This window comes from Notolepis coatsorum (genome assembly GCF_963971535.1).
Source record: "Notolepis coatsorum genome assembly, chromosome: 2".
NCBI classification, from domain to species: Eukaryota; Metazoa; Chordata; class Actinopteri; order Aulopiformes; family Paralepididae; genus Notolepis; species Notolepis coatsorum.
The window spans coordinates 187,297,106-187,324,274 of record NC_140166.1 but is presented as its reverse complement, the minus strand read 5'-3'; the positions used below and the strand labels follow the sequence as shown (position 1 = coordinate 187,324,274).

At 41.6% G+C, this 27,169-nt stretch overlaps 1 protein-coding gene across 3 annotated transcripts in view; it reads left to right on the top strand.

The window, feature by feature from the left end:
* The first annotated feature begins 92 nt into the window (after positions 1-92).
* Positions 93-27,169, top strand: part of edem3 (ER degradation enhancer, mannosidase alpha-like 3) — a 43,568-nt gene continuing 16,491 nt past the window's right edge. For all 3 annotated transcript variants that reach the window (XM_084309081.1, XM_084309080.1, XM_084309079.1), the window contains exons 1-13: positions 93-1,570; positions 1,681-1,726; positions 11,663-11,763; positions 12,876-12,915; positions 13,228-13,340; positions 13,474-13,627; positions 14,187-14,321; positions 20,151-20,256; positions 20,834-20,931; positions 21,565-21,690; positions 22,533-22,616; positions 25,018-25,101; positions 25,778-25,902. In XM_084309081.1, the coding sequence (XP_084165207.1) occupies positions 1,440-1,570; positions 1,681-1,726; positions 11,663-11,763; positions 12,876-12,915; positions 13,228-13,340; positions 13,474-13,627; positions 14,187-14,321; positions 20,151-20,256; positions 20,834-20,931; positions 21,565-21,690; positions 22,533-22,616; positions 25,018-25,101; positions 25,778-25,902 (1,343 nt within the window). In that variant the 5' untranslated portion in view covers positions 93-1,439. The remainder of the gene's footprint in view (positions 1,571-1,680; positions 1,727-11,662; positions 11,764-12,875; positions 12,916-13,227; positions 13,341-13,473; positions 13,628-14,186; positions 14,322-20,150; positions 20,257-20,833; positions 20,932-21,564; positions 21,691-22,532; positions 22,617-25,017; positions 25,102-25,777; positions 25,903-27,169) is intronic.

The window sequence follows — 27,169 nt, the reverse complement described above, 5'->3', positions numbered from 1 at the left end:
AATAAGTTATTGACAAGCGGACACATGTGGGCGGGGCTCTGAGGCGGGTGTGGTGACGTTGACACGATCTAAACAGCAGCGTCCGCTTTGAAGCCTAGCTGCCCTGCTAGCTGATGATTAGTTAGCATAGCTTGAGATTCCTGTTGAAGTCAGATTAAGGAGGACAACATTATTCATTACACAACGTGCAAGACAACGACACTCTGACCGAGGGCAACTGTTCAACAATGGATCCGTTTTTATCTGGTTTCTCTTACATTCGCGATACGGTTGTTATTAGTATCACCGTTTTAGCTGGCTAGTTAGCGAGCTAACTTTAACATTAGCAAAGTGGTTAAATCTTTCTAAGTGTTGTTTGCCTGGCTGGCTGACGACGAGACGAAGCTGTCAAAAAGGAGGAAATAATATCATGTGAAGAGGCTCTTCCGTCTACATTACAACATCCAAGTGATTACAGGAAACCCTGCCACAATGAGCAAGTGCTAAGACGTCTTGTTTGTGTTGATTTTATAGCGTATAGGTGAACAATTTGTTTATTTATGAATAACGTTAGTATTATAAATACGCGTAGAAGATATATGTAGCCAATGCTACTCGTTTTTTTAATGCCAGTTTCTCAAGTTACTGTACTCTAAGACAACAACTAGGAAATACAGTGTTTGTTGATTGAATACTCGGGTGTAAAATGCATCATCGGTGACAGTGGTGGTTTATTCCTCACAATAATAACAATTGTTGAGTGAAGTGTCTTGTCTTTGGTTGGCCTTGCTTACTTCGATAGGGGCAGCTTTGGGTTTGTTACATGCCAACGTGTCACTTACAGTCCTGGTGACAGGTTGGGAAGTAAACAGGTGTGACAGGTGAGAATGCTCTCTAGGGACCTGTAGCAACTTTACAAAGCAGCGCTGCATGCTCGTTGCGTTGCCCTTATCTTGGGGTACATTTAGTACACTATGAACATCTATGTTATCACTTGAAATAACAGCATTCGTGCAAATAGTCAAACACAAGGTTTGACCCTAGAGACACACCTCTTCTTCATCCATTCTCTCATTCACACATACATACTGAAACCATGTACTGTATGATTTGGTGAGGCTGAGAGAGAACTAGTCATAGATGTTGGCTAAGTGATCATCAATAAGCGAGAGAGATTATTATTAACTGGGCATTCAAAATATGATCGTTTCGTCATGTTGATATTTCGCAAGTATTCAAGAGTAGCGCCTGGTTCAGCCTGAAAGACAGCCAGAACCTGAAGTTGAGGCAAGGTTTAAGCCACAGTGATCTATCAAGATGAGCTCTTGAGGAATAAGCACATATGAAGGTGGCGTGGGCCTACGTCTCTTTACCTGTTGGTTAGTCAGTGAGTGTTAGTGTGTCAGTGTAGTGTGGGATGACCAGTGACCGGCTCATTGACTGAGAACCAGACTGCGGTCATGTGGACATCATTGCAATCTTGGCTACCTGCAGCCATGCTGCCTACATTGGTGCCATCACTGCTGCTGCTGCTTGGAGTGTTATTCAGCCAAGGACAAGCCATGTCACGAGAAGAGAAGTACAGACTGAAGTGAGTTGGGAAGATGATTCCTGGGCTTTAATTTGTGACAAGCACAAGTTCTTAGTTAAAGAGATGTTACTCCTCTCCTGACTTGTTTCTCTGTTCTGTCCTACCCCAAGGAACCAAGTGGTTGAGATGTTCGACCATGCTTATCAGAATTATATGGTAAGTCCCCTCCCGTTGCTAGCCCCCTTCGCAGAAGGTCAATTCCAGCGTTATGGATGTTACATTCAGAGAGAACATTGGAAACTTAACTTAAAGGAAAACTCCAACATTTTGGGAAATTAGCTTATTTAACATCTTCCCTGGAGTTAGACAAGAAGATACATACCTTTTTTGTCTCTGTGTGTGCATTTAGCTTAGGGAACAGTCGCTCCGTTAGCATAGCTTAGCTTCATCACTGGAAGTGAGGCAGGACAGTAGCGTGACGTTCCCTACAGGTTTGTTGATATTCTCATTCCTTCAAAGGATCCGAACCGATTGAAGTTTATGGATACCATGACTTAAAATCCTCTTACCTTGACGATTAAAAGCCTCCCCAATTTAGAAAACAGTAATCCAATGGCTGGTATTGATAATATACTACTAACTACTGGACGCTCGGAGCTAACCGGAGCTAACGCAGAACAGGAGGATGGTAAAGCAAATATAATGACTTCCTTTCTGGGGTTTTCAAAATAAAGGTGCAACGTTTATAGCAGCGGAAAACGTTTATTTTGTACATTATCTAACGTTAACACGAACCTAAACTAACGTTACAACTAACCTAAAGTTAGTTTAGGTTCGTGTTAACGTTAGATAATGTACAAAATAAACGTTTTCCGCTGCTATAAGCGTCACACTTTTATTTTGAAAACCCCAGAAAGGAAGTCATTATATTTGCTTTACCATCCTCCTGTTCTGCGTTAGCTCCGGTTGGCTCCGAGCGTCCAGTAGTTAGTAGTATATTATCAATACCAGCCATTGGATTACTGTTTTCTAAATTGGGGAAGCTTTTAATCGTCAAGGTAACAGGATTTTAAGTCATGGTATCCATAAACTTCAATCGGTTCGGATCCTTTGAAGGAATGAGAATATCAACAAACCCGTAGGGAACGTCACGCTACTGTCCTGCCTCACTTCCAGTGATGAAGCTAAGCTATGCTAACGGAGCGACTGTTCCCTAAGCTAAATGCACGCACAGAGACAAAAAAGGTATGTATCTTCTTGTCTAACTCCAGGGAAGATGTTAAATAAGCTAATTTCCCAAAATGTTGGAGTTTTCCTTTAACATTGACAAGGCATCGATTTGAATTGGAAGTATAATTGACACATTTTAGTTACACTTATTGAGATAAAGATGAGCCTGCAGTAAGAAATGTTTTGACCTTTTGGATTTTGAGATGGGTGACAAAATACACAGTGTTATGGATGTTACGGAAATTGACAAGCTTTTCGGACTCACTGAACACATGATGAAAACTCTGTGAATATTTTTTTCAAAGAATAACATGTTTACTATCACTTTGTAAGGAAGGCTTTTAGGTACCCAAAAAGCACATTCAGGAAAACCTGGCATTTCCTCGCAAGGAATGAATCACAAAAAAGTGCCGTTATGGATGTTACATTTTTGCGTTATGGATGTTACACGTCTGAAATAGACAAAAAACACTATCAAAAATAGGGCTTTACCTACATGTGTTTGACTTCGGTGGACCATTTTGAGGGTCAAACCAGTCTGGATTCATGTTGTAGTCTGAAAAAATGCCAGGAAATGCTGAGAGAATTGTTGAATATATATAAAACACAAATGTTCTAGAATGTTTGATTATGACATCATACTGTGACATCACAAATGTTCTAGAATGTTTGATTATGACATCATACTGTGACATCACAAATGTTCTAGAATGTATTATGACATCATACTGTGACATCACAAAAATCACATTTTTTTTTGTCTTAAATAGTTCCAAATAACAGTCACTTCTGAAAATAAATTACAACGTTTTTGGAAAATAGCTCTTTATTTGATTAACAAAAAAGTGTTTTCTATACAGAGAACAGCAATATCGGTTAAATTATAAAATGAGTTTTGGAGCAATTCCATGAAAATGTCAACCTCACCATGAAAAAGAAAGTTATAAAAAATGAAGTCCAATTCACTCTGCCTGGACTGGTTCAGAGAAATGGTATCTCCCTCTGTTATCCATGTGAGGATTGAGGTGTTCACGAATCTGATCAAAACTGACCCAGGACTTGTCCTCTTTGGTTGGAAGTGCAGCGGTAAGCCTCCATAAGGGACATGGACATGTGGCGTTTCTGAACCCTCTGCTTGACTCCTTCTCTTATGGTCACTGCATCCTTCATTCCTGGGGCCTGTCTTGAAATGTCGTCTCTGGAATAATACTCATTTACTTTCTGTTTGGTTTCATTTGGGGTTTCTGTGTTTTTTGGGGTGGGTTTCTTGTCACGATACTCGGCAAAACAATAACAAATACACATGTAGGCTGAGCAGACGCGAGGGGGAGATGGCCGACAGCAGCCGATTAGCAGTAGGCTAACGTGGACACTGCTCTGCCTAGACCAACAATGTGTGAAAAAGTTGTGTCTGGAAATATGTTGGATTTTAATCAAACAAGGAGTCATAAAATACTTCTGATTTAAATCAAACAAAGGGGTCATAATCAGACTTAACAACACACATTTTTGATAGTGTTTTGGCTATTTCAGACGTGTAACATCCATAACGCAAAAATGTAACATCCATAACGGCACTTTTTTGTGATTCATTCCTTGCGAGGAAATGCCAGGTTTTCCTGAATGTGCTTTTTGGGTACCTCAAACCCTTCCCTACAAAGTGATAGTAAACATGTTATTCTTTGAAAAAGATATTCACAGAGTTTTCATCATGTGTTCAGTGAGTCCGAAAAGCTTGTCAATTTCCGTAACATCCATAACGCTGTGTATTTTGTCACCTATCTCAAAATCCAAAAGGTCAAAACATTTCTTATTGCAGGCTCATCTTTATCTCAATAAGTGTAACTAAAATGTGTAAATTATACTTCAAACAAAGGGGTCATAATCAGACTTAACAACACACATTCGCAATGTAACATCCATCACTTGCAATGTAACATCCATAACGGTAACATCCATAACACTAAAAAATAAGACCAGAATGACTAATTGTTGCTAATATGTCATCTTTATAAAAGTTAGCTTTGCTTAGGAAGTTTGGTTGACATTGCATTCCAGATGCATGTTTTATGACAACTTTTCCTGGAAAACGTTATGGATGTTACATTCGCTGTCCCATAAAGGGGCATTATAACAGCATGCTTCACCTGCCAATGGAAAGACACAAAGTACATAATTGATTCACATATTGATACAACAGCCCTTCATGACCAAAGGTGAGGTTAGAAAAATATCTGTTGATTTTTTTTGCCATTCTGGCCATTCAGAAAGTCATACAATTAGGTTAATCGAAAAATAAATGTTTACATCATTGTGTCTCCTCCTGTAGTGTGAAAAAACATGCATTCACATAAATATTACGATCAAATCTATTTTGTTCTTCAAAATATAGACCTTGATGATACATTTGAAATTGGTTTGGTTATGATCATGTTATTTACATTTTTTCATGGTGAGGGTGACATTTGCATGGAATTGCCCAGAAGCAGTAGGGCTGAACAATTTATTGAATTAGATTACATTAGATTAGATTCAAATGTATTATGAATTGAAAATGGGGGACCCTGTCCCTGATGTAAACAAGACGAAAGTCTTTCTCTGGTCTGCATCCCCTTAACAATTGTGTGTATTGAGCCGTACTGTATTGTACCCATTCTGCAATCTGTTAATACAATTTTCAATCAATCAACCAATTGTCATTGTAAAGCACAAGTACAGTACACCAAAAATAAGTTGGCATCTAACCAGAGTGTGTGGTAACAGTAAAATGCATTTACAATATACAGTGTGATTAAATATACACAAGCGATTAAGTGGAATATATATAATGAATCTACTGAGTAATATGCTAATCTGATGTATGTACAGTATTATTATGTACAGTGATACAAATACAGTGATGGTGATATAAATACACTACAATAGTAAGCCATACTGGCCAGTGGTATAACTAATAAGAGTAGATATGGGAAATGTACAGGTATAGATATAGTATATATAGTGTATATAAATAAGAATAAATATATAAGCAGGAATATAAGTGGGAATATATGCAGATATAGATAAATATAAATACGGTATATACAGTATTATTGTACATGGCTGTCATACAGTTGTATGGGTAGACTATAGGTTGAGGTTGGTAGTTATGGTGATTACAGTGAAGGCAATAGATGGGTATAAACTGAGTATAGGCAACAGAGTTCAGAGTTTGTACAGAATGAATACTAATATTGCAATATCTATATGTGAAGACTGCAATGTTGGCGTTTTTTAAATACATGTTCTTAAATACACATAATATGTGAGATACAGTGATATTGAGAAGAAGAGCGTGGCCGACATAAAAGAAGATTGGTCATTACTGGGAAGTCCGATGGGAAAGGGAGTAATACCACAGGGGTTACATTTTAATTAGGCTACAGCATGTAAATGTATTCTCAATATATCCTACCGAAGGGCTTTTAAACTACATGAAAAGGAAATGTAGGATTTAAAGTGGGGTAGGCAATTTCAGAGAAATTAGCAAAACAACACAATTTGTTTGTATTATTCTTTGAAAAATACAGCCTAATAGCACACGGCACCAGGCTTAAAGGTTCTGTAAGTGGTATTTATTTGTTAAAATAAGTGTTACGTAGCTCTGCATTCCAATATCATTGATATAGTGTGTTTGGTCAGTAATATGGGTCTCCCAGTCCCTCCGCTCTGCAGTAAACAGAAATTAAATCTTCTGGTATCTCTTCCCACTTTATCCAATCAGGAGAGAGGACCCTAGATTTTTACTTATTTCAAGAAATCTTGCCAAGCCAAATTAGTTTATTACACTGGTAGATTATTTGACTTGTTTTAAGGACACATTTGCTTAAAAAAAATTGTCAGACCATTTTTGCATTGTGGAGTTCTTTCTCCTGATTGGACAAAATGGGAACATAGACTACTTATGTATACTACTTATTTTAACAAACGATTCTATTGCCATTTATATCATAATCAAAATATCTGCTAAAATATTGGCAATATGATATTTAGTTAATATTGTTGAGCCCTAAGAAGCAAATAGTTTCCCAGCTATTGTGCTGCTGCCTTCTTAATTATCATGATCAAGTTCTCAGATGACACAGTACTACTGAACGATAACAGAGAAACTCCAACTTACCTGGACAGTGTAAACCGGCTTGTGCAGTGGTGTGATAGCAACTCACTTGTTCTTAACCCATCTTTCGCCAATGACTGATTAAAACGTCATTCCTCGCCATGCTTAATCTGCCAATGACGGATTACGACGTCATCGAGATCAATATTTCAAGAGATCATTTTCGTCATGGTATTCACATTTCACCCACGGAGCCATGACTGGTGCTGTAGATCTCCACTCAACTCTCCAGCGCTTCAATACCGCCACCTGGTGGCCGATCGGCGAGTTGCCAAACCGGAAGTGGGACCGGAAGTGCTTGGTGTCCCCCTATTCCGTCCGCCACTCGCTATCGCTCCCGGGACTTCATCTCAACACACTGGATAATCGATCCGTTGCCATAACTCAATAAACAACGTTATTTGGATGTATATAGTATTATACAACCCGGAAATGGTTCACCTAGATCAACATCCCATAATAGCGATCTTTTTGCTCCACGCTGATCACCCAACGGTAAGAGGAAGCTGCGGTGAGTTTCAGCGTTTTTGATTATTATTAACCATACAAACTGCTCTAATCTATATATCACCCATACAACATGAATCATTTAACGTGGGTCATTGCATTATAAACGACCCCCCCCCCCCCCTCCGGTCAACATCAGATGATAAGTCATAATGTCTAGGACCATGTACAGTTGACATTTTTTATCTGGCGTCAATCGCTATCAAACTGCATTTGATGATCTAATATATGCATAAATGGCTATCTCACATTCTATGAAATACAGCAGAAAACGATAAAAACATATTTATACTCTAGACAGTATTTTAGTATGAATGTGTGAATGAAAAAGTAAAACATTCCTACATCCTGAACGATAGATAATTGATATTGAATGCACTATAGTAATGTCAATTTAGCAATACAATTTAAAAAGTTATAGCCCTGCAAAGAAGGTGAACATCTCCATAGACAAATAGAGCTGGCAGAGGATGGTATAAGAAGGGTACAATGCCTGGCGAAGAATGGGTTAATGTTTAAAAAAAACACGGAGTCATATTTGATCCCAGGCCTTATTCCTAAACAGGGTTGACAATTCATGCGAGGACCAGGGTGGTATTCTATCTTTAATTCTGAGTCTCTTGAGAGGAGCATGTTTATTTTTTTTATTTTTTATTTTTTTTTATTGCAAAACAAAAATTATTAAAAGTCAGTACTCAACACACAATGCATAATGAAACTAACAATTAAGGTGGCTAAAATGACATGCAAGTACAGAAACAGAAAACAAAAAAAGAGTCTATAATAATATTTTACCGTATACAGTGTATATCCAACGAAATTACCAATTATACCAATGCCTTATACAGGATATACCCCTAATACCTATTATCTAAAACCCTACACACATATGCTCCAGCTCGAACCCCCCCTCCTGGACCCCTCCTTGGATGCGTCTCTACAATTCGTAGCCGCATTTCTGCAGACCCCTCTCTGATTGGTTGAACTCCATTTTTGCAGACCCCTCCCATTTCTGCAGACCCCTCTCTGATTGGTTGAGCGAAGCCCCTCTCTGATTGGCCCCCCGCATGAGCCGAGACAAGCTCCTCTAGCCAGGAGTCGAAACTCCGTTAACTCCAGAGAGAGAGGCTGAACGCAATTTATACGCATGGAAGTATTGATTACGCCATAACGAATCATTAAAAAAATATACCGTTAACTGGAATATGTTGTGTGTGCCTTTACACATGTTGGATAGGATTATGTAATTGGTTTGTATAGCGTCGCGTATAACGTTATTTCGCGTGACTTCACGGTTTATTCACATTTCACAACACAGCCAGCGTTCAACTTGTTTACACTCCCCACTTACTGTACAATGTAACATTTAGATTAACCCAGTTGTCTATCTGTATGTCATATGTTACGATTAATTGAAAATGGGGGACCCTGATGTAAACAAGACGAAAGTCTTTCTCTGGGGTCTGCATTCCCTTAACAATTGTATGTATTGAGCTGTACTGTGTACTGTACCCATTCTGCAATCTGTTAATAAAGTTTTCAATCAATCAATAACTAGACAGTTACAATATAACATTTAGATTAATTAACCCAGTTAATGCCTTAAGAGAGAGAGGCTGGTGGTCAAGTCAAGTCAAGAGTTATTTGTCACAAGTTGTTTATTAGCCTAGACATTTCCCTGATGTAAACAAGACGATGAATTGAAAATGTCTAGGCCTACCACAAGTTCAAAATCTGGTATGTCATAAATGTCTAAATGTAGCAGTACTGTCCATCTGTCTACCTGTATGTCATATATGTTATCATGAATTGAACATGGGGGACCCTGATGTAAACAAGATGATGAATTGAAAATGTCTAGGCTAATAAACAACTTGTGACAAATAACTCTTGACTTGACCACCAGCCTATCTCTCTTAAGGCATTAACTGGGTTAATTAATCTAAATGTTATATTGTAACTGTCTAGTTATTGATTGATTGAATTGATTGAAAACTTTATTAACAGATTGCAGAATGGGTACAGTACACAGTACAGCTCAATACATACAATTGTTAAGGGAATGCAGACCCCAGAGAAAGACTTTCGTCTTGTTTACATCAGGGTCCCCCATTTTCAATTAATCGTAACATATGACATACAGATAGACAACTGGGTTAATCTAAATGTTACATTGTACAGTAAGTGGGGAGTGTAAACAAGTTGAACGCTGGCTGTGTTGTGAAATGTGAATAAACCGTGAAGTCACGCGAAATAACTATATACGCGACGCTATACAAACCAATTACATAATCCTATCCAACATGTGTAAAGGCTCACACAACATATTCCAGTTAACGGTATATTTTTTTAATGATTCGTTATGGCGTAATCAATACTTCCATGCGTATAAATTGCGTTCAGCCTCTCTCTCTGGAGTTAACGGAGTTTCGACTCCTGGCTAGAGGAGCTTGTCTCTGCTCATGCGGGGGGCCAATCAGAGAGGGGCTTCGCTCAACCAATCAGAGAGGGGTCTGCAGAAATGGGAGGGGTCTGCAAAAATGGAGTTCAACCAATCAGAGAGGGGTCTGCAGAAATGCGGCTACGAATTGTAGAGACGCTCCTTGGATAGTAGAGGAGCATGTTTATTGATTACATATTACATGTCTATTCTCTTATTACAGAGAAATAAGAGTATTTGTGAAGAGGTCAAAACACCAGTGGCCACAATTTAGTCAGTTCTATTGGAAAATACAAGTTCAATTAGTGTGGATTTTGAGAAGTCTTTCATGCTGGCTCTAGTTGGTTCCGTTATCATCTGGGTTAGGTTTAGGTTACCACTGACTTCCTTTAGGTGTTCCGAGTTCCTATTTAGCCAGTTCAAGTAAAAACCTCCCACCACCAATAGTTCATAATCAGAAAAACAAGAAATGAGGTTTGCTAGAATGTCTATCGTTTCTGTGCCAGCAGCTGGGGGTCTATACACACTTATTACAACAATTGAGGAGGGCCCCAACTGGATCTTTAGAGCAATAAATCCAAATGTCTTTGGTATGGAGACTGAATCTAAAATAGATACCGATATACTTGCTTTGACATTCGACCACAACAACACCCCCCCCCCCCCAGCTTGATCCACCCTGTACAGATTGTAGCCCATTAGAGCTATATCTGAATCAGCAATGCTTTTCTTAAGCCATGATTCACTAAGGACAAGGTTATCAGGGTCGGATTGTAAAATTAATGTATTCACATAGTCTAGTTTCTGGATTAGGCTTCTGATATTTAGGTGAATTATACCCAGACCGTTCCCTCAGCCCTTAAAGCTGGTTGGGTCAAGTTCTGGCCCTGCCTAGGGACAGGGGCATGTGGTGCTAATGGGCTGTAGAGGAATTGTGACTAGATTTGAACTAGCATTAACATTACGAGTGGAGAGAGCATTGTGTCAGTGAATTTGTTGAAGTCCGAACTGTTTCTAAGTTACCAGAACTTTTAACCGTATTCAGGATATATTCTTTAGGTCTATTGCCTATAATCACATTTATGGTCAGATTCATAGGACCTGTAGTGCCACAGCCATCACAGCGGAGCGGACTCACCTCACTTCAGGCACAGAACGACTTGGAAAGTTACAATACAAATATGTTGAGTGGCTGATAAAATCATAGAAGATTCTTCCCATGTATTACACAATAAGCCTACTTAACAAGTAGGATATAAATGTGGTTGCAACCTACACAGGACAGTGCAATACAAAAGAATTTTTGGGACTGTGCCGGTCTTGTCTGTATGTCTGTCTATGCTGTAACATGGTTGTCTTATGTTTTCTTGTTTGTAACGCACTACTGTGTGTTCTGACACAAAACAAATGTCTGTACCCACAGACAATAAAGAATTCTCTTAATTCAATTAGTTTCTGCTACAGTGAGCAGATCATTGTAGGTCAGCGAGTCTCTTTCGAAAGGCCTCTGTATGGTATTCCTGTCTGTAGAAGTATCGGTCTTGACTTCAGTCTGTGCTGTTATTTTGGCACTTGTTTGGTGATGTTTGGGTCAATGATTTTTAACCTCTGTTTAATTAAGCAAGAAAAGCTCCCCTGTTTGCTTTTTGTGGATTCTTTCAACGCGGGTCAACTGATATCACACTTGGGATGAGTGAAGTCTAAACATACCGAGCCAGCCTCTTAAGAGCAGTGAGGAAATTGAAGGTCAGAGCCTAATAGAATGAGAAGTGTGTTACTATTGTGCATTTGTGTGTGTGTGTGTGTTTGCGTTGTCCAGGACCATGCGTATCCAGCAGATGAGCTGATGCCTCTGACATGCAGGGGGAGGGTACGGGGTCTCGAACCCAGCCGAGGGGATGTGGACGACGCTCTGGGCAAGTGAGTGGCTGACTGCAGTTGTAGTGGGACGCTCGAGTAGAACAGGGTCGCTTTTACAGCAATAATAATAACTTTATTTGTATAGCACCTTTCATACAGGGGATTGCTGTTCAAAGTGCTTTACATCAGTAAGAAATAAGACATAAAAGGAGTGTAAAACAAGCAGCAAGAGCAAAGCATAAAGTTGGATAAAATAATGCAGATATATTAATCAAATCATATCAGAACCTCACGTTCCAATAGGCTTCTGTAATCTGTTACAAAACATGATAAAGGTCAGAGTATGCGCCCAGTGGATGGTGGGCCGTAGAGATAAAAAAGTAAAAATAAGTAAAATAATAGCAAGGGTAAAATGAGCATATATATAAAATCACAGTTTTTCACATTAGGATCTAACATCCCAACAGGCCACCTTGTTTATGGTTTGATTCAGTTTTAGTAGAATAGAAAAGACATGAATGATGAAATGAGCACATAAAGTGCAGACGTACTATAAAATCATTTTTTTACAGTGCAATAAAATAGTTCTGGATTACTGTTTAAGACAATACAATTACCCGGCAGTAAGCCATGTCAGCTGTTTGTATAAATGGGTCGTCATTTGTTGATTGACCTGGAGTTATGAAAACAGGTTAAAACTCTCAGCGGTGTAAAGGGTATTACAAAATCATTCCCAGACCACACAGACATCACTAGGCTAAATCATTCACAGACACCACCAGGCTCCGCACGAGCCTTCTACTCATTACTCATGTTGTGGAGGCGGAACTTCCGTGTGAGGAATTGAAAGATGCTGTTGCACATAATGATCAGCCAAAGTCATGTGGAATAACGTCGACATTGTCAGGTCGTTAACCTGGATTCTATGATTCTGTTGTGAGGGGATCATGTGATAATTTAGATACATGTTCTGTGTGTCTCGAGAGCTCTGTTGCACCCCCCCCAAGAAACTCCACAGGATGACATCACCCGGAGGAGAGCAGACCTCTAGTGAACTGCAGACACTATTTCCTCAACTGTAGACAATCCAGCTCGAGTTGAAGAAATAGTTGAGGTAGTATCTGCAGGTAAATTCGGGGAAACAGTCATTAATTGTGTGTCTGTGTTTTTAGGTTCTCTCTCACCCTCATAGACACGCTGGATACTCTCGTGGTGAGTATTTGTCTTCCGTTTATACCTTTTTATTCTGACCGATTTTGTCATTACTGTTTTGTCATTAGTTTGTTTCGTTTGAGGCTGGTGTACATCCAGAGAGAACCTGAAACGGGGGCAGGGCAATGCAAGCTGTTTTTGGAAATATTTTATTCACGACATTGACGTTTTTACTGAGAACCTTCATTAGGATGTGAAAAGAAATGTCAATGTTGTGAATTAAATACTTGTTGAGACAAGCATTCATTAAAATGTTCTTAGCATTTGTGTAAACGGTCGCTCAAGCCAGAATGTATCATACCTTATTCACAGCTTTTAAACAAGACAACAGAGTTTGAGGCTGCAGTGAGGAGGGTCCTACGTGACGTGAGGCTGGACAATGACATCGTGGTGTCAGTCTTTGAGACCAACATTCGTGTGCTGGGGTGAGCATGGAATAACTTTACATTGAGAAGAAATGTCCTGACCGTAACTCATGCATCCTGACGGTAACCAAATCATTCTGGGATTTGTTTTTCCACCAAAAGCCTGTTCTCATATTTGAGTATTTGTATTCAGAGGTCTTCTGGGAGGGCATTCCATGGCTGTGATGCTGAAGGAAGCAGGTAGTCACATGCTGTGGTACCAGGATGAGCTCCTGCATATGGCCAAAGATCTGGGTCTGCGACTCCTGCCTGCTTTCAACACCAGCAGTGGCCTGCCTTACCCCAGGGTGAGACGTGAGACATGACACACACACGCACACGCACACTCACACACACACACACACACAGGCCTCCTTTACGCCAGACATAATCTAATAAATGTTTCTGCCTGACTCATGCTGATGATGTCTTAACAAGGATTTAATACATGCCTCTTTTTATCTCTGTGGCGTGTTAAGCTTAATCTGTAGACATAAAACATGCATGCAGGGTTGTACACAGTTCTCACAACTAGACTCTCTCCCTCCCCCTCACACACATACAATAATTTCCAGAGAAACGTGCATTAGATGCTCACACACTTGCAGGGTTGAAAGAGGATGCATTGACATAGTTGCATATTTGCTAAAAGGTTACCCTCAGCAAGTGGGCATGTGTGTACAGCGTCCCTCAGGCTCAGGTCATCCAGGCATAATTCCATTTTCTGTTTTAGTTCTCTGGAGGCAGTTGTCACAGATTTTAGAGACAGGCTTTTTTTTAATGCAGTGTCTTACATAAACTATATATATATAATATATATATGGATTTCAGACAGATGTCAATGTTATTGTGGTTCTACTCCTACAGGTGAACTTGAGGTACGGAGTCGGAGGTCCTGACTCCAGAACGGGCACAGAAACTGACACCTGTACAGCCTGTGCGGGAACCCTGATCCTAGAGTTTGCCGCTTTGAGCCGCTTCACTGGGGACCCTGTGTTTGAGGTAACATAACGGCTTCATTATCATAACATTCTCGTCACCGAAATCTCTCATCGACGAATCTTAGCTGATCAGTCATTGAGTAAAAGGAAATTAGCAAAAAGATGTAATGAGAGTTCTTCACTCCTGTATAGATATAGGGAGGTGTAGTGGTTACGTCATTGTGGTTTCCGGCCGGTCCATGCCGCTTGAAATTGCATGTATTTCCAATGGACACATTTCTAAATCGTCTCGTTTAAAACAAATAAAGCATGAACATTGGCATGGTGTACCTTTCTGTGTGTATTCATCCACAATCTATAGCTCAACATGAAACAATTAGCAATTAATCGTAAAATGTTACCTGTTACCTATCCACTTCGTGCCTAGTGGCACATAAGGCCTTCACAGAGCATTTCCACTTCTCCCGGTCAGCTGCCATTGTTCTTGCTTCAGGCCATGAGCTCCACCCTGCCTCTTTTCTTTCTTTCTCTACTGTGCGTCTCCAGGTAGTCTTTGGTCTTCCTTTTCTTCTTTTCCCTTCTGGTGCCCAAGTCATTGATATGTTGCAGTCGTTGTTGTGGTCTTGCCTCAGTATGTGTCCGATCATCTTCCATCTTCGCCACTTCACTTCCTTGCTCAACGGCTTCATGTCGGCTCTTTCTAGTAGCTCTACGGTGCTGATGCGGTCTTGCCACTGGATTTTGAGGATTCTTCTGAGGCATCTGTTATGGAACACGTCAACTGATTTGTTGTCTCCCTTGTTCATCTTCCATGTTTCACATCCATACAGTAGGACTGGCACAACCAGTGTTTTGTACAATCTCAGCTTTGTTCTTCTTGAGATGCTGTTGGAGTGCCAGATCTTTTTGAGTTTGATGAATGCACCTCTTGCTTTGGATAATCTGTTCTTTAGGTCTTTCATACCCCCTCCCTCTTTACAGATGGTGGCTCCCAAGTATGTGAATTGGTCTACATCCTCAATCTCTTGGTCGTTGATGTTGATTTTGTCATGGTTTCTTGCATTAATTCTCATGGTTTTGGTCTTTCCGGTGTTAATCTTGAGTCCCACTCGTCTGGCTTCTCTCTCCATTCTTGTCGTTTTTTCCTGGATTTGGTGTTTGGTAGAGGAGAGTAATGCTACATCATCTGCAAAATCCAGATCGTCGAGTTTTGATGTCAACTTCCATCTGATTCCATTCTCACCTTGTCCAACTGTTCTTCTCATTATCCAATCCATGATCATTAAGAATAAAAAACCTGACATGTTGCATCCTTGTTTGACACTGCTGTTGATGTTAAACCACTCGCATATTTCTCCTTGGTCTTCTACTGCACACTGGAAATCTTCATAGAATATTTTCACTATCTGGACAATCTTCTCTGGGATTCCATATTTCTTCATAATTAGCCATAGGCTTTCATGGTGGACTGAGTCGAAAGCCTTTTCAAAATCCACAAAGTTCAGGTGGAGTGTTGCTTGCCACTCGTTTGCTTGCTCAATGATGTTCCGCAGTATGAAGACTTGTTCTGTTGTTCCTCTTCCTCTTCTGTAACCGGCTTGTTCTTTTCTTAGCCGTGAGTCGATTCCAATTCTGATTCGGTCAATGATGATCCTGCCAAGTATCTTGCCTACGACTGGAAGTAGGGTGATGCCTCTTGAGTTCTTGCATTCTTTGAGGTTTCCTTTCTTTGCTAGTTTGATGATAAGCCCCCTCTTCCAGTTCTTCGGGATCTTCTCCTGCCTCCATATTTTTTCCAACAATTGATGTACCTTCTTTGCTGAAAACTCAATGTCTGCTTTTAATAACTCTGCTGTGATGTTGTCGATTCCTGTTGCTTTCCCATTCTGAAGTCCTTTAATCACTTCCTTTACTTCACTTAGTGTTGGTTCATGTACAGCAATCTCTTCAATCATGTTAGTGAGTTCACATTCTTCCTCATCAGTTATTGGGTTTTCTGGTGGTTCCCTATTCAGTACTTCCTTGAAGTGTTCTGTCCACCTTGCCTGCACTGCATCTTTTCCGCTGATGAGGTTGCCATTCTTGTCCAGTACTGCTGTGCTCTGTCTAGGTCTCTCGTTGCACAGTGCCTTCGTAAGACCGTACAGTGTCTTCATTTGTTGTTTCCTTGCAGCTTCTTCTGCTTCACTTGCAATGTTCTCCATCCATTTATTTTTGTCTGTCTTTATACTTCTCTTTGTTTCTCTATCCTTCTCTGTGTACTTTGCTTTTAGCTGTTTCTTGATTCTTTCCGAGTGTGTGCCAAGGATCCTCTTGTTTATTGTTTCCCGCTGGTCTACAAGGTTCCATGATTTTTCACTGATCCATGGCTTCTTATTCTTCCGTGGTCTACCCAGGATTGCTTCAGCGACTTCTGTGTAGGCTTTCTCCAGAACCTGAGAGTCACGCTCCACCTCTTCGTTGTCTTCTATTCCTCGCCCATCATCTTCCAGTACCTGAAACCTGTTTCTCAGGTTGATGGTAAAAGTCTTCAGGATGGCTTCATCTTTCAGCTTTGTTGTGTTGTACTTGACTCTGGTGCTTTTCTTTTCCTTCTGCTTCGTCTTCAGTCTTAACTTGACCGTTGTGCACACGAGGTAGTGGTCGCTTCCAATGTCTGCAGATCTGCATACTCTTGTGTCTTTCACTGAGTTCCTGAATCGTTTGTTAATTAGCACATGGTCTATCTGGTTCTTGGTCTTCCCGTCCGGAGATACCCACGTGGCCTTGTGTATATTCTTATGTGGGAATAGTGTTCCAGTAATGACTAGCTCGTTCATGTCAGACATTTCACACAGTCTTTCTCCGTTGTCGTTACGCTTTCCGATCCCGTGCTTGCCCATCACTCTTTCGTAGCCCTGGTTTTCATCTCCCACTTTGGCGTTCATATCCCCGGTGATGATCAGCATGTCGTGTATGTTCCTGCTGTCTAGGACGTCTTGCAGTCTCCTGTAGAACTCATTTTTTACTTGATCCTCTGCATCTTCTGTGGGTGCATAGATGTGGACAACTGTGAGCTTGATGTGTTGGGAATGGTACCTAGCTTGAATGATCCTTTCACTGACTGGTGTCCAGTCTATCAGTGCTCTTGCTGCTTTTTTAGACATCACTATGCCCACCCCTTGTCTGTGGTTGTCATCATCTCTTCCTGAGTATATTATGGATTCTCCGGTTGCAAGCTCCACTTTTCCTTGCCCCGTCCAGTGTGTTTCGCTGATTCCTATGATGTCGATTCCTCTGGTTGTCGTCTCTCTTGCTACTATGGCAATATTGCCGCTCCTGTACAGTGTTCGTACGTTCCAATTCCCAATTTTCATGGTTTCCTTCGGATGCACTAGTGGCCTATTCGGCCCAAAGGCGTCCTCTCGGCTTTGGCCCTTGGGTGTCATGGTGTCTCTCCTGTTACAAGAAGGACTGGCTATGGCGTCTCGAAGATTGTGTGAATTTGCTCTGTTTCTGGTTTCTGTAATAAAGTTTTTTTCCGGGAGCGGGTTATCGGCCCTCAGCCCAACCCCCAACCTGGAGGACCAATTGGATCACTCTTCGTCTGGTCTCTCTCCTTCGACCTGTTCGGCTTGGGTGACTCTGCTAGGAGTACAAGACTCCTGCCGACATAGCTCTAGGGGTCATTGAGACGCACAAACTACCCCACCGCGTTAAGGTGGTGATCCGTTGGAGCAGAATCGTAAAATAATTATGTATAATATTTTTTCAACCAAAAATGCTTAAACAATAATGTTGGTGATAGAAGGGAACTCATTTTGTGCAAAAATGGAAAGCTTGCCAATGTTCAAGAGGCAGAATTATTACAATAGCCGATGATACATTTTCCCAATGATAAATCCCTATACGGGTGGACCGCGCGGGAAACAAAGTGACGTCGGACTACACCTCCCTATAAACACAGCAAGGAATAGAGATGGAGTGCAATGCATCATACTCTAAAAAACTGCTTGTGGTTCCAGATTTCAGCATGTTATTTTGGCACCCTGTGCCTACCAGAGGGGAAAACAATATATTGTCAGTATGTTCAGGGTTGGCACGAGGGAGGAAAAGTAGCGTTACTTTGTTTATGGCGAAAATAGAGCCCGATATGGAGGGAGTGCAGTTGATTAGTTAACTAAAACTAGATGTGCTACCGACAGCGTATATATCCCCAAACAGCCCAAGTTCTCAATCCACCTTTTGACCATGCCTCTAATCTGAACCATTGACTGCATTTTTGGACTCCATTTTTTTGTGCATTGAGGAGTAGTTCATGTTTAAAATGTTATGAGAATAGCGCCACCATGGGGCAAGATGACTCAGAACTTCACAGGCCTCTCTCTGGTATTGTAAGGAAAAATACATTTGTCAAGTTTGGTGGACATTGGGCAGTGTATTCACAAGTAACCAATCACTTCCTGTTCCATCTCCCCCTCCCCCCCCCAAATCGGATTGGATGGACAGTCATATCGTTTGGCCTATCAATTATCTAAATTACACATTTGAAGATGTTGATCCCCAAACAACAAGTTTTCTTCCCCAATAATTCAACATAGCGGAAATTCCAATATGGCGGACTTCGTAGGTCCTTATGGCAAAGTTGCTGTGCATGAGGACTGGAGACACATCTCTGGATACCAGTTTCATGGCTGTATGATAATGGATCAGGATATAAACTAAATGTAAAGTTCAGCCTGATAGTTGTGTTAGGTCAATAGGCTTCTTCCTCTAGGGGTCATGAAAGTGTACAGAAAACTTGAAAATTATTATGAAAGCTTTTTGAGATACACTAATTCTAATATTGAATGTTTGGACTGATGGTGGCGCTAGAGGAAAGATCATGGTGCACCGCGAATTTGAAAGGATTTGAATGAAAGCTTTTCGAGTTATCTCATTAACAGTAACACGAAGGATTGGGTTATAATGATGATGGATAAAGTTAGCTGTTAGCAAGTTAATGTTAGCTATGTGTTAGCAAGCTATGTGTTGGCAAGCTAATGTTAGATATGTGCTAGCAAGCTAATGTTAGCTATGTGTTAGCAAGCTAATGTTAGATATATGTTAGCAAGCTAATGTTAGCTATGTGGTGGCAAGCTAATGTTAGCTATGTGTTAGCAACCTAGTTAGCAAAGTACTTGCAAACATAATGTTATAGTTTTCTGATTTATCCACATTCCACTACAACACAAGTTGCATACTGTCATTGCTTGCTGCATATTGTAACTTGGGTGTCAGGGTCCCACAGTTTTCCCATTCTTCCCGCCGACATCTTGGGTCTTATCGCCCGTTTTATCCACTTTTCTCTTCTTAAATGCTCAGTTTTTCGGTTTGGAAGCTTAAACTTAGTTCTGGCTTCTTCACCCTGTTGGTAGTATATCCCACCACACAGCAGCCTTTAGCCATTTTATGTAGTTTTTGCTAACTAGCTCACTGGAAATAACAAGGGAAAACATTCCACCATACCTATAGTTTTGGCAGGAAAATACAGAAGACATTTTATACCCTGCTCATAGGTATACAGCAAACACAGTAGAAAATGTGTGTACCTAAACTAAACCTCTATTCTGTTTTATTCTTGGCCTGCCATGATGTTTACTATATCAGCTCTTAGTTTGCTGTCACCGCTGTGGAATGACTCAAGTAGTAAGGATTAACACAGATGGTTAGCATCATTCGCCAATTAATGCCCCGCCAATTTGTGTCTTAAGATGTTCCTAATGGGATATTGTGAAAGACCAGCGACAGCTCCTTCCTTGGCAGCGGCAGAGCTGCAGTAACTGTCTGCTGTTGGAGAGATTAGGTTGTGTCTCACATTGATCAGCAGATTGATTAGTTGATTGATGATGCACACCACACTCATTATCAGGCCCACGCCCGGAGAGCGCTGGACTTCCTCTGGGAGAAGAGACAGAGGAATAGCAACCTGGTGGGGACCACCATCAACATCCACTCTGGAGAGTGGGTCCGCAGGGGTGAGAGAGCATCTGTGTGGGGGTGGGGTGAAGGGGAGAGAGAGAGAGAGAGAGAGAGAGGGGGGTAAAAGGATGAAATGATAGATGAAGGAGGGAGAGGGGGCGGATGAGGGAGGGGAGGAAAACATGAAGGTTTGAAAGAAGGACAGATGAAGGAGGTTAGGAGGGGTGAAAGATGCAGGGGTGAAAGTGGGGAGAAGGAGAGATGAAGGGATGAGAGGGGGAGGGAAAGATTGCACGTGAGAGAGGATATGAGGAGAGATGAAGGAGGGATGAGAGGGGAGGAGAAGATGATGCGAGAGGATAGACGGAGAGAGGAAGGGATTAGAGGGGCGGATAAGGATGAATGAAGGTGAGAAGGAGGTATGAAAAGATGAGAGGGGAAGGAGGGGGTAGAGGAAGAGCACATGGATGATGACGCAAGGATGGGAGGAGGTAGAGGAGTAAAAGAGGGGTATGAGAAGGAGGACAGAGGTAAATGGTAAAACAGGATGTCGGTTAGATTAAAATGAATTATCCATGAAATGAAAAGTGTGTGTTGTCCTGAAAGGTGTTGTGTGTGTTTGTGTCCTCCCAGACAGCGGGGTCGGAGCAGGCATCGACTCCTATTATGAATACCTCTTAAAGGCCTACGTCCTCCTGGGGGACGACCTCTTCCTACAACGCTTCAACATTGTGAGACACACACACACACACGCACACACACACACACACACACACACACACATTCTCTCTCTCTCTCTCTCTCTCTCTCTCTCTCTCTCTCTCTCTCTTTCTTTCTCTCTCTCTCTCTCTTTCTCTCTCTTTCTCCCTCTCTCTCTCTCTCTTTCTCCCTCTCTCTCTCTCTCTCTCTCCCTCCCTCGCCCTCTCTCTCTCTTTCCCCCTCTCTCTCTCTCCCTCTCTTTCTCTTTCTCCCTCCCTCGCTCTCTCTCCCTTTCCCCCTCTCTCTCTCTCTCTCTCTCTCTCTCTCTCTCTCTCTCTCTCTCTCTCTCTCTCTCTCTCTCTCTCTCTCTCTCTCTCTCTCTCTCTCTCAGTAACATGATTCCTCTCTGTCAGTATAATAGAATTGTGCCTGGATGGTTTGTCTGAAATAGGACAGGGATATCTTATTAACTCAAGACTCTTCCGGGTTTCAGTTTAACCCCTTCGGCTCTCAGTACGTCTGTGTTACAGTTCCTAATGCTCAGCGAGATGTTTTGCATGCCACAGTTCTGCATTCTACAGTTTGTTCAGTGTGGTCTGTATGTCTCCTACATGTATCCCGTCTAGCACCCCATGTTTATAGTATCCTCTGTGTATCCCACGCAGCACTATGCATCTATAATGAAGTACATCAGCCAGCCTCCCCTACTTTTAGACGTCCACATCCACAAGCCTCTACTTCCTGCTCGCACCTGGATGGACTCTCTGCTGGCCTTCTTCCCTGGTCTACAGGTCACACGCACACTAACTGAATGAATGATGATCACTTTGTAAATTATCTTACTGTGGATGATTATCATTGTGGTTAACCCTTTCAGGTGTATGTTTTTATTTTTTTACAAAAGAATGTAAACCGGTCATTAGAACGTTCACTTCACACACCTGAAAGGTAGAAGCAGTTACTTTGTCCATAGTAGGGCTGTCACTTCCCCCCCCCCCTCTGAATATCGATCGAATCTGGCAAAATGTTAACCGATCGAACTGTAAATAATGTGATGGAATTCAAAATTGATATGAATGAATGAATATTCAGGATGTATGTCTGCTTCTCTCCATGTCTCCTCGCTGCTTGATTTACTGCTGAGCACAGCAGAGGTGGAAACTGCGGACTGGGGCTGTGCGAGTTCATCCAAACCGATCAAATCATAATTATGGACAAAAAACTCGCTATATGAGCTATATTCACTGTTACAAATAAAAGGACGTCTGTCTTATCAATCGTGACGTTCTTTCACCAGAAATCAATGTGTTCCATAGACTGTTAAATTAAGTGTGTTCATAATTGAGAAGTAGCGCTTGCTCTCTCTCACACACTGCCTTTCTCTATCTTTCTCTCTCACGGGTGCCTGTAATTACAGGCACTATCCAAACCGATGAGAATAATTGTGTTGAGATTACTTTGGGGGTGGTTATAATAGAGGATTCTGATTTACATAAAAGTTCAAATTACGTCGAACAAATGATCTTTTACTTTGGATTCGTTCAAACCTGCTTTTGGGAAAGAAAGTGACAGCCCTAGTCCTATAGCCAATTTTCCAAGCTTAGTAACGTTGCTCTTGCCATCCATATCCCAGGTGTTGAAGGGTGATATCCGTCCTGCCATTGAGACCCATGAGATGCTGTATCAAGTTACCAAGAAACACAACTTTCTCCCTGAGGTACTGTCTTCACCTCTCTGTAACACACCTCTCTATCTACCATCTGTCTTGGTATGCCCTCGCTGAAAGAAGTGACATCATCAAAATTAGGGATGTTCGATATTGGCTTTTTTATCGATATACCGATATTGTCCAACTCTTAATTTCCGATACCGATATCAACCGATACCGATATATGTGTACCGAATATGTGGCGGTAGGTGGCTGGGTGGCGCAGCGGTCTAAGCGCTCGTCACCCGCCCCGTGAGACACCGGTATCGAATCCGGCTGTCAGCGTTGCCTCCGGCTTGGGCCGGCCGTCATACTGACTCAATTGGCAGAGTCAGTGGGAGGGGAGTCGATGGGTGGTAATCTGGTCATTGTAAACAGCGACTCCTACAGATCGGTCAGAGCGCCTGCACAGCAAGGACAGGAGATGTCGAGGGTAGTGTGAGCTTCCCACACGTTACACCTCGCCAATGAGAGTCCGCGCTGGCAGGTGAAAAGAAGTGGCTGGCTAACTCCACATGTATCGGAGGGGACATGCGATAGATTCTTCAACCCTCCCTATGACCGACCAGTGGGGGGTACATGCGAGCAACGATCAAGACGGGAGGGGGGAATTGGCACGACTAAATTGGGATGGGAGAAAAAACAGAAAAAGTGGATAAAAAGAAAAAAAGGAATACGTGGCGGTGTTTGCAGGGCTAAAACTATTATATATTATAGCTATGGATATAATACTATTGCCCATTTTACATCGAGTATCTATTGTTCAATTTGTGAAAGATTTATAATTTTTTCATCCATACATTCCCGTTTTATACCGTGGTGAATATAAGTATAGTTTTAGAGTGGTCTAGGTAGGGTAATTCCCAAAATGTTGCGTAATAGCCACATGCGTGTATTCTACTAAAAGCGTTGTCGTTTCTTGTCTGGACTAGCTACTATTCTCAAATCAAATCTAGATTATAGGTATTATGTTTCATCATGAATGCATGAAAGGGGGGGGGGTAGTTTTTTATAGTTTGATTTAGGGCTGTCAGTTTATCGCGTTAATTAGATTAATTAATTACACAGCAAATTATCGCGTTATGAAAATTAACAAAATATTTATGGAAAAAAAATATATATATATATTTTTTTATCTCATTCATTCCATAAGAACATAGAATACACATTTACAGACTTTTTTTTAATATGGTCCATTTGCATGTTCTTGGTATCTGATTCTAGGGACGTCTATGGATCTCGGGGAATGTATTCCCAGTGTCAGAAATACTGTGTCTGTTACTAGGCTTGAGTAAATTGTAATCAACCAAATGAGAATATAAATACTTTTTTTTTAATCTTTGACTGAATAACACCATTTATGACCAGACCTGAAAAATCTAAGCAAATTAATAAATGGAAGATGATTAAACAGAAGGTTTTGTAGATGCAGTACTGAATTCTGCCATCCGGACACATGCAATTTGAAATATGATTATAGAATATAGAATTTCAGGCATTAAATGGTTATGCGATTAATTAGATTAATTAATTACAAATCCTGTAATTAATTAGATAATTTTTTTTAATCGCCTGACAGCACTATTGTCACCAACGGAATACGTATGCAACATTATGCATACTTTTGACAATAAATAAAATAAGAATTTGTTCTTACTTGCTTGCCTGGTTAAATAAAGGTTAAATAAAAAAACTATGCAGATCATTTCCGATATTATATTTTAATGCCAATATCGGCCGATAATATCGGTAGGCCGATAATATCGGACATCTCTAATAAAAAACATAATGCAGCGGAGGGCAGCAACTGCCTCCGCTCTGATATCATTTCTATATTCACGGCCTGGAGTTTTACAAAACAGTTATGAAAGTTATTTCTCACATATTATCAGCACTCCCTATCGTAGTTTTTTTGGTTCCATGCGCTACATTTTAATATATAAACCACAAGATGTTGTTTTGCAACAAAGTAGTGGTTAAACGTGGCGAGCTCTGAGCCGAGCAACGATCTGTTTTACCTGGCGACTGTTACAGCAGAGGAAACATTACCAGTTAACCAGCTAATGACATATCTCAAACCCCGCCCTCTCTTCCCGATCCTCCAATCACAACTGTTGTCCGAGGGAAAGCAACAGTTGTGATTGGAGGATCAAGAAAAGAGGGCGAGGCTTGAGATGGGTTAAGTCGCAGGTGTTTACACACACACACACACACACACACACACACACACACACACTGTAGCTCATGTTGCCTACAAAGAAAAGTTCTAGAAGTATTTTAACATGTATTTCCTGCCCGTTCTCTTGCTCTCCTGTGTTTAATTCCTGCCTGTATCATATTTCTTGTCTCTTCTGTGTCTATACCATTGGTTGGCGTACTGCTCACCCCCCAACTCTCCATCTGTCCCCAGGCCTTCACCACTGACTTCAGGGTACATTGGGCACAGCATCCCCTGAGACCAGAGTTTGCAGAGAGCACCTACTTCCTCTACAAGGTAATGTGTCTTGGCTACATGACATTAATGCAGTGCTTCTCTCAAATCTGTTGTATGCCACGGCACACCGTACGATGTTGTTTTGCAACAAAGTTGGTTGGTTGATGCACAGCCGTCCTTGGTGCGTTGAATTATTGATTCTTAGGGAAAAAAAGAGAGAATAAATGCCACATAAAAACCTTGTATAATTGAGAGGTAGCGGCACGTGACCTGCGAGACGAGAGACTAAGGTGCATTAATCTGGTGAGAACATGTGTTGTCATTAATGCTAATGAAACAAAATTTTAGTTTGACATTCATTTCATCAACATTCTGGGGAAAATCTCCAGGTACGTGGGAGTCACGGCACGGCGGAGAACCACTGTTTGTGTGTATGAATATTCATCAGTAGCGTCATGACTAATTCCTATTGTTTGTTAAAAGTCCCCTCCACTCGAAAATGTATTTTTTCTACAGTTAACCCCTCGTGGAGGCATGACTTTGACTATACAGATTGTTATTTGTGCAGAACTTGTCACCAGAGTGCCCTTTGGGGGGGGGGGGGGGGGGGGGGCTTCTCTGTACTTGGCCCAGCTGGCCAATCGGTGGTATATCGGTAACATAAACGCAGATACCGATATATCGGTGATGAGCCAATATCTACCGGGCTCTAATCCAAACTGCTGTTGTCTTTCAGGCCACCGGGGACCCTTACTACCTGGAAGCAGGTCGCACCGTCCTGGACAACCTCAACCGCTTCGCCCGCGTCCCCTGTGGCTTCGCTGCCATGAAGGACGTGCGCACCGGGAGTCACGAGGATCGGTGAGAGAATGAAGGGGCTTAGTGGATAAAAAAACATATTTTTACTCCGTAGCCTTTAACTCTGTGGCGGCTCACAGGAAATGCACCCTGAACCACTTCACACACTGATGGATGAATAGAAGTAGAACAAATGCGTTCATCGTGATATACATAGTGACGCATGCCAATATTTTAATGTGGTTGGCCCTAACCTCTGTCCTTTGATTAATGGTATGCCCTATTGATGAAGCTAGATGTCACCACCACACACCATTCAGGGAGGTTAGAGGAATGGAACTTGGGAGAGGAAGAGAAAAGAGCAGATGAGATCATTAAGGAAGGCTGAAGGACACTAAGTAATGACGGGATCACGAAAGGAAGATATAGATGGTTAAATTGACAGAGCAGGACCACAGTGCCAGGCTGTAAAGTAAATCATACATTTTATGTGGTGTCCTCTCTGTTGGCCCAATGCCCAATTTCTCTCCTCTCCACCCCACATATCTCCTCTACTCATATCTCCTCTCCACTCCTGTATTAATTGATCTCCACCTCTCCTCTCCTCATATCTCCTCTCCTCTACTCATATCTCCTCTCTTCCTCCTCTCCTCTACTCATATCCCCTCCCCCCTCTCCTCCTCTACTCATATATCCTCTCCTCTCCTCCTCCTCTACTCATATCTCCTCTCCTCCTCTACTCATATCTCCTCTCCTCCTCCTCTACTCATATCTCCTTTCCTCCTCCTCTACTCATATCCCCTCCCCTCCTCCTTCTCTACTCATATCTCCTCTCCTCATCTACTCATATCTCCTCCCCCCTCTCCTCCTCTACTCATATCTTCTCTCCTCTCCTCCTCTACTCATATCTCCTCTCCTCCTCCTCTACTCATATCCCCTCCCCTCCTCCTCCTCTACTCATCTCATCTCCTCCTCTACTCATATCTCCTCATCTACTCAAATCTCCTCTCCTCATCTACTCATATATCCTCTCCTCTCCTCCTCTACTCATATCTCCTCCCCTCCTCCTCCTCTCCTCATCTCCTCTCCTCTCCTACTCATATTTCCTCTCCTCCTCTACTCATATCTCCTCTCCTCCTCTACTCATATCTATCCTCCTCCTCTACTCATATCTCCTCTCCTCTTCTACTCATATCCCCTCCCCCCTCTCCTCCTCCTCTACTCATATCTCCTCTCCTCTCCTCCTCCTCTACTCATATCTCCTCTCCTCCTCCTCTACTCATATCCCCTCTCCTCTCTTCTCCTCCACCACTCATCCCCTCCTCCTCCC